The sequence below is a fragment of the Dreissena polymorpha genome, chromosome 9 (genome assembly GCF_020536995.1).
Source record: "Dreissena polymorpha isolate Duluth1 chromosome 9, UMN_Dpol_1.0, whole genome shotgun sequence".
NCBI lineage: Eukaryota > Metazoa > Mollusca > Bivalvia > Myida > Dreissenidae > Dreissena > Dreissena polymorpha.
This window is the reverse complement of record NC_068363.1, coordinates 5,847,506-5,856,022: the sequence shown is the minus strand read 5'-3', so window position 1 is coordinate 5,856,022 and position 8,517 is coordinate 5,847,506. Positions and strand designations below refer to the sequence as shown.

The 8,517-nt window shown below is 42.5% G+C and overlaps 1 protein-coding gene across 2 annotated transcripts in view; it reads left to right on the top strand.

Annotated features, from left to right (window-relative positions):
• The first annotated feature begins 1,708 nt into the window (after window positions 1-1,708).
• The window catches only part of LOC127845646 (large neutral amino acids transporter small subunit 2-like), a 44,726-nt gene continuing 37,917 nt past the window's right edge, over window positions 1,709-8,517 (top strand). For both annotated transcript variants that reach the window (XM_052376677.1, XM_052376676.1), the window contains exon 1: window positions 1,709-1,978. In XM_052376677.1, the coding sequence (XP_052232637.1) occupies window positions 1,796-1,978 (183 nt within the window). In that variant the 5' untranslated portion in view covers window positions 1,709-1,795. The remainder of the gene's footprint in view (window positions 1,979-8,517) is intronic.

Here is an 8,517-nt window from a genome sequence, read left to right as displayed (position 1 = left end):
GAGATGCCTAATGAGACCACGAATCTTTGAGTGATTTAATAGCGGACAGCACAGACTTGGCCTGAGACACGCTGGCCGAAAAGCTGTAAGACCCATTTTCACATGACGGTGCTCTGAATGTGTAATTTGAACCTGGCGAACGAAAACTGCGTGTTAATAAAATATTAACATACTAAATATTTCTATGGTGAAGAAATAAACTCATAAAACGCCATGTGAGGACACGTATGAAGTAATTTTTATCTACGAACACTATTGTGTCGGTTGAATATGCGTGCATAAGCACACACATTTTATTAGGTGGACATGCGACTAATTATTTATATAAAAAAAACAATTAAAGCTTTGTTTTCATTTTGATTTAAAAAAAGTACTTTGCCTAATTTTAGCCCAAAGTCAGGATATAAGTCGAAAATCTTTTTAAATATATTTATTTATTATTTGGTGATGTTTACATGCAAAAAATTAGAATCAAGCCTGAGATCATTTGCATCTGTTTGCCTAATATTTTAGCGCGTGACGTTCACTTATTAAAAATTGGATTTTAACTCAGAGGGAAAATGAATCGATTCAACTCTTTGTTCTTAACGCGTTCTTATAGTGCTCATGATAATTGAAAAAAATAATGAATATATCCTCCAGTAGTTATGTGTGCATTTACAAGTTAATGACAGAGGTTCTTCCACGCCCGAGGCTGCAATATGTGAGGACCCGCACTTGACACACGAATTTTGAAAAAAGCTGCCATTTCCAGCTATTTGTTTAACTTGAAAGATATTTTAATTTTTGGCGATGACTTGTGCCCTCTACGTCTCTGCTTGTGCTGTAGATAGAAACCGATATTGTGACCACCAATCAAAATCAAGGACAGCCGGGAACGGGGATTGAACCGGGTTCGCCTATGTCAGAAGCGCCCGTACCAGCCACTGAGCTTACCGGACAGTCCATATGCGTGTGAGTGTATGTGTATGTATTTCGAAGTTTATGAGGTGCGTCTGCGCCTGAGTCCGCATCAAGTACGGAACCGGAGTGGGTCCAGGCACTCCTACCATATTAACTATTTGAGTCATACAAGATGGAAAGGGGTTTGAATTATAGGTGCAATTTTAGCGGAAATGTGTGTTTAATTTTCGAGAGGTCTTGTGTTAAAGTGGACGCCAGAGAACCCGTAGGATAGCCCACCTGTCCGGTATGGTGACCACAAACCAAGCTCACATGCTTTTGTGAACAGGGATTGAACTCAGGTCGCCTATGTGAGAAGCGCGTGTACCAACCACTTCGATCGCTTACCGCTATACCGTGAAGTGAATGTATTTCAAGTTCATTCGGTCCTTCCACGCCTGAAGCTACATTATGTGGGGAACTTGAGTGTGTACTAGCACATAAGTTAATAGAGTAACGTACGTTTCGACGGCCGTCCAACCACCGCGCTAACCACTACTGTAAGCAGTTTAGAAGTAGAAACAGGATATATATATATTTACTACAAATACTACCGTTTGTTTACTCTGATGTTTGGTAATAACCAATCAAACTAATTGTTTGAATCATTCGATAGTTATCGTTTTTGTCCGTAATGGCACATTTGAATGAAAATTAATAGTCGTGATCTAGCCGTAAATCCGCTTAGTTTCCGTATCGAGTTTATGAATGGTCGACATTTCCCTATGTTGCATCATGACATACCCCCCGCGCATGCGTGTTTTTAACACGTGAATCTAGTAGTACCGGTAGTTGTTTTCGTGTTGTTTAGTCATTAGATTGTAGTCGTCTGAGACAGCAGCAGCTGGAAACGATGACAGTCACCGAGCTAAAGAAGCGGAATAGCAGTGGTCAAAGTTCAGATAATGGGGAAGTTAACCGTGTTGAACTGAAAAGGACGATAACTTTGTTGAATGGGGTCGGGATCATAGTAGGGTCCATAATTGGATCCGGTATTTTCGTGTCCCCTAAAGGTGTTCTGGATGGATCAGGGTCGGTACGTATTGTTCTCATTAAGAATACGATATGGTGATTTTTGGTTTGATTGTAAGTTATAAAATATTTACCCTTAAACGTAAAAGTTAATTAATTTAACTATGATTATCTAATTAAATTTTATTAATAGGGGTTTAATTAATAACATATATATTTCTTGGTAATTGGATTACCTGTTAATTTCAAGTCATCATTAAATGATTATTCGATAAATGTATCATTTTAAACCGACACATTCATTGTTTATTTTACCCTGGGACACTTCTAGGGAGTGGGAAATTTGTGGAACTCAATTATTAAGAATGACATGATGTACATTGTATATGAGATGGTTCTATAACATGCATGCACTCTGTTCATTCAGTGGTAATGAGGTGTTGTAAACTTCTTATTTGTAAGAATGCAAGTTGTGAAGGGGTATGGGATCAAATCAAATTGATACACAACCACTTGTTGCATGTATTAGAAAATAAGTTTTGGACATTCTATATAAAATAATGAATTGCTGCTAGTTTATTTTAAAAACATGTATATAATATATTACATGTCAATGTGTGTGGAAAGTAGGAAAATGTAATGTTTTAATATGTCTGTACATATAGGCAAATCATTAATATTCTATAATGTACTTAAGTAAATTATTACACCCTTAACAGTGCTCCAGCTTGGATTTGAAAAGGGCAGGGTGCTACGGTATTAGTCAAAAGATCACTTTAGTGCAAGCTGTCATATTATACTTATGGCATTTAAAAAATACAATAGGTGTTAGATATTTAAAATAACATGTATTTTCATGGAAAAACAATTTTTTTTAATTAATACAATTTTAAAACTAGTTTCACTGTTTAAATTATTATCCCCACGCTTTTTGAAAAGCGTGGAGATATTGTGGTTATCTTCGCCGTCTGTCCGTCCGTCTGTCCGTCCATCCATCCTGGCCACTATTTCCTTCTACACTTTAAGCACTAGAACCTTGAAACTTACACACATGGTAGCTATGAGCATATGTGCGACCCTGCACTATTTGGAATTTTGATCTGACCCCTGGGTCAAAAGTATTGGGGGTTGGGGTGGGGCTGGGTCAGAGATTTTCACTCATTTTTTATGTTATTTTACATAAACTTCTTCATTTCTACACCAATTTACTTCAAATTGATACTGAACATCTCTTATGACAATACGGTCAATCTCAACTATGCATGGCCCCATTACCAACCCTGGGACGCCCCGCCCACATAGACCACGCCCACCCAAAATTGCCTTTTACTATAATTTCTTCATTTCTACACCCATTCACTTCAAATTGATACTGAACCTCTCTTATTACAATACGGTCAATCTCAACTATGCATGGCCCCATTACCAACCCTGGGGCACCCCGCCCACATAGACCACGCCCACCCAAAATTGCCTTTTACTATAATTTCTTCATTTCTACACCAATTCACTTCTAATTGATACTGAACTTCTCTTATTACAATACGGTCAATCTCAACTATGCATGGCCCCATTACCAACCCTGGGGCGTCCCTGGGTCAAACATGCGGTGTGGGGATACGCGTCGGCCTCTGCCGCGCCATTTCTAGTTATTATTTATTAAAACCACTAATATAATTTGCTGTACCCGTGTACCATAACATGATCAGAAAAAAATTCCATGGCAGGGGTCTGAGGAGGCAGGGTTGGATCTAGGGTTGACAGGTGCTGTACCCTTCCATTAATACCTAGCTTAAGCACTGCCTAAAAACTTATGCCCATAATACATAGGCTCAAATATATGGGAAACTGTTGTATTTATTAGTTTTATATCTTTTATTATTCCTACTCCAATATTATACATCTTATGATTTAAAAAATTAATCATTATTACAAAAATAAATAAAAAGGTGAAATTGAGAGTCATGCTGAGTCTGACAGCATAGATTGCTGGGTAATTAGTCTGCTGAAAACTACCTGAGTTTGAAGTTTCTAATACTTGACCGGATTAGTGATTTTATTATTATGACTTTAAAGGGTTTACTGAAAATCGTGCCTAACCTACAATTCTATCTTATAATCAGTTTGAATGTATTTAAATCTTTGATATGTCTGTCAAATTAATCTTCTGAAATCAGTAAGTACCATACATCTGAAAGAGTGCCAAGATTTTGGCCTTTATTCAGGTCGTAATCTTAAAACAGCTGATGCAACCTGAAGGTTGAATGTTTATTTTGCTTATAACAATTATGTTAACAAACCGTCATATTTCAAAATTTTAGAGTATTATATTTTAATATTGCTTGAGCCTAAGGACTTTATTGTGATATTCTGGTACTCATCAAATTGAAATTTATGTCATGATTTTATGGTGCAAATGATATATTTAAATACTGTAAATAAAACAGTGGTAGCTAAAGTGATTGCCTTTGTTGTCCCAGATCAAGAACAGAAAATTGAATATGTGACAGAACATTGTAAATACCATTGATTAAGGAAAATGTTGCAAATAACATTTTCAGGTGAAGGACCAGTTACTTAACATTATATTTACGAATAGAGATGGATCGGTCACTTGTAATTGCGGAAAGGTGTGCAAGAACCAACGCGGTCTACGCATTCACCAAGGGAAGTCTGATTGTCAACGTGTGAGATCACAAGGACAGCGCATAGCCAGTTTGGCTAGTGAGACGCAGGAGTACTCCAGTCTGGATTCAACCCACGGTACTGAAGAACTCTATGTTCAGGAGACCTCACAGGATGTCTTTCGAAATCCTGAGGAGGATGATGACCCCCTTTTAGAGCTCTTACAGACTCAAAGCAGCCCGGAAGCAAGCGAGGCGACTGATCCGGATAGACCACAGCAAGACACAGCCACTAGAACCAGGAAACCAAGGATTAAGTGGCCCAAGGCTTCAGACAAGACTTCATGGACCCAACTGGACGGGGACCTAGAGAACATCCTCGAAGCATCCATGCAAGGACCAGTAGACCGGAAGCTGACCACCCTCACAACCTTGATATATTCTGTAGGAAAGGAGAGGTTTGGACTAGAAGAGGAGAGAGTGCGGAAGGAACCTCCAAGACCAAACAGGCGGCAAGTTCGTATCCAGAACTTGAGACGTGAACTCAAGCAGCTGAGACGAAGGTACTGTGCTAGTTCACCCACAGAGAGGATTGGACTTGCACAGCTTAGAGATACAGTTCGGACACAGCTGACATCATTACGGAAAGCAGAAAACAGCAGAAGAAAGACACGGGAACGGGCAAAGAAGAGGGCAGCTTTCACAGCCAACCCATACAAGTTCGCAAGATCCCTCCTCGACAAAGAAAGGTCAGGAAAGTTGGAAACTCCACTAGAGGAAATAGAGAACTTCCTTCATGTTACCCACTCTGACCCCAATCGAGAGGACGTGCTAGGGGACTGTGACAGAATAGATCCAGCGGAGGAACCCGAAAAACAGCTGAATGCGACGGAACCTACGCTTGGCGAGGTGAAAGAAGCTGTAAAAAAGGCCAGAGCTGCTTCGGCGCCAGGACCCAATGCCATCCCGTACAAAGTGTACAAGATGTGCCCACTACTTCTCAAGCGTTTATGGAGGCTCCTCAAAGTCGTCTGGAGTAAGGGGGATGTACCAGAGGCTTGGAAGGAGGCCGAGGGGATATTCACACCGAAGGAACGCAATTCCAAGACGGTCAACCAGTTCCGAACGATCTCGTTGCTCAACGTTGAGGGAAAAATATTCTTTGCCATCCTTGCAAGAAGACTCACATCTTTCCTGACAGGCAACGCATACATCAACACCTCGGTCCAGAAGGGAGGAGTTCCCGGTTTCTCCGGCTGCATAGAGCACACCAGTGCTATCACACAGCTAATAAGTGAGGCGAAGAAAGGGAGGAAGGATCTCACTGTAGTTTGGCTCGACTTGGCCAACGCATACGGGTCCATTCCACACCAGCTCATCTATACAGCCCTCCGACACTACCATGTGGACGGCCACATTCAGAAAATCATCACCAGTTACCTGGATGGAATCAAGCTCCGGTTTACTGTTGGTGACCAGCTAACCAGATGGCAGAAGTTGGAGAAGGGAATCGTTACCGGCTGCACAGTTTCCGTGGTGCTCTTCATCATGGGGATGAACCTGCTGATAAATGCTGCCCAACGTGAGACACGTGGACCAAAGACAGAGTCAGGAATCTATCTCCCATCTAGCAGAGGCTTCATGGATGACCTCACATTGACGACAACAACACACGTCCAAGCTAGATGGATGTTGACAGCCCTGACGGATGTCGCTTCATGAGGAAGAATGAAGTTCAAAGCAGCAAAATCCAGATCTCTTGTCATAAAGAAAGGACAGACAACAGAGAGGTTCAAACTCTACGTACAGAACGAAGAGATTCCTTCCATAGTGACGAGTCCAATAAAATGCCTGGGCAAGTGGTTTGATGCAAGCCTACAAGATCGCGACAATGTCAAGAACTTAAAGCAACAGGTAGAGGAGGGCCTCAAGAAGATAGACCGCTGCGGACTACCCGACAAGTTCAAAGCCTGGCTTTACCAGCATGCACTGCTCCCAAGACTAATCTGGCCGTTGATGCTTTACGAGGTACCCAGCACAACCGTGGAAGCCCTGGAGAGAATCACTAGTCGACACCTCAGGAAGTGGCTAGGAGTTCCACCCAGCTTTACCAGTATTGGACTCTATGGGAAGAGCAACAAGTTACAGCTCCCGCTATCTTCACTGGTAGAAGAGTTCAAGACAGCAAAAGCAAGACTTGTGTTGACCTTGAGGGACTCTCCGGACGAGTTCATCCGTGAGGCAGGGATCCAAACCCGAACGAGCAGGAAATGGTCAGCGACAGAGTCTGTGAGCCAGGCAGAGAACACGCTCAAGCACAAAGACATTGTCGGAGTGACTGCAGTTGGACGTGAAGGAATTGGTGCGAGAAAGGTGGTACTGTGGAGCCGATCAGACCAGAAAGAGAGGCGAGCGATGATTCAGTCTGAGGTCAGGAGGGCGGAAGAAAATGCCAGACAAGCAAGGGCTGTGGAGATGGGAGCGCAGGGAGCATGGACCACGTGGAATACCGCAGACAGGAAGTTGACCTGGGGAGACATCTGGAAGTATGAGCCTTTTCGGTTTTCCTTTCTCCTCAGGTCTGTCTATGACCTACTACCATCCCCAGCGAACTTGTGCCGATGGGGACTCACATCAGAGCCAAAATGCAGCCTGTGTGACAGAGTAGGCACCCTAGAGCATGTTCTGTCATCTTGTAGTACAGCACTGACACAGGGAAGATATAGATGGAGGCACGACTTGGTCCTCAGAGAGTTGGCTGACTGGCTAGAGAAGGAAAGGAAGAAGGAACATGGTTATCACCCCCGCCATGGGCACATCGCTTTTGTCAAATCGGGTGAGACCGTGAAGACACAGAAACCAACAAAAGCATCAATTCTTGATGGCTCTAGAGACTGGAAGATGGAAGTTGACCTTGATAGAAGGCTTGTTTTCCCACACGTGGTTCAGGCGACCCTACGACCAGATATTGTACTGTGGTCAGAGACAGGAAAAAAGCTCGTCACCATAGAGCTGACAGTACCATGGGAGGCAAGATGTGAAGAGGCCTACGAGCGGAAGGAGGCCAAGTACACAGAACTGATGGATCTGTGCAAGCAACAAGGCTGGCGAACTTGGCTATTTCCCGTGGAAGTTGGCGTTAGAGGATTCTGTTCCCAGTCCGTGCACAGGCTGATGACAGCATTAGGAACAACTGGCAGGGAGAGACGAGTGGCTATCCAGAGACTGAGCCAAGCAGCCGAACGGGCATCAAGCTGGCTGTGGCTGAGGCGAGAGGAGAAGAGCTGGAGGCAATCAACCAACACACAGTGACTGATCACCACTGTGGGCCCACCGCTATCAGAATGTTCATGGAAGTAAAGGGCCGAAACATTCTAAGACGGCGGAATCCATGCTGATGATGTTGGTTGAAGAGCAGTCTTAAGACTGTATTTAAACTAAGACACTTCTACAGAATAGGAAAATTAATGGCATAAACCTTTTTCGGCGTAAGCTTTATTAAGCCAGCTTTTCACCTGACCTGACCTTTGTAAGTGTCCAATAATATTCAAATAAAATTTCCCGCGGCTAGGTACGAATGAATACACTTCCTTTATTCCATTGGCTGATTTGAGTATAACACCAGAACATTGGAAACATATCCGCGTCTTTGTAACACTGTTTTACTGCATGAAACAATTTTATCTCTAATGAAAAGGCTCAATAGATAGAACAGTTTTACAATCAATTTTCGACATAAATACAGTTTGTGCATGCACCTTTTATTTTCAGAGAATTACCAGCGCAAAAGCGTTTATACTAAAGGCTATGTTCTCATATTTAGTACTTACTTCCATATTCATGTCAACATATTAACATGTAAAAGTATAAAGAGCAGTGGAAGCGAGGCCTCACTTTAATGCATTGCATTTTAACCCGCAAGGTTTCGGGTCGCGGCCAGTGTGTGAAAGTCAGAGTTTATATACAGTTCATCACCGGA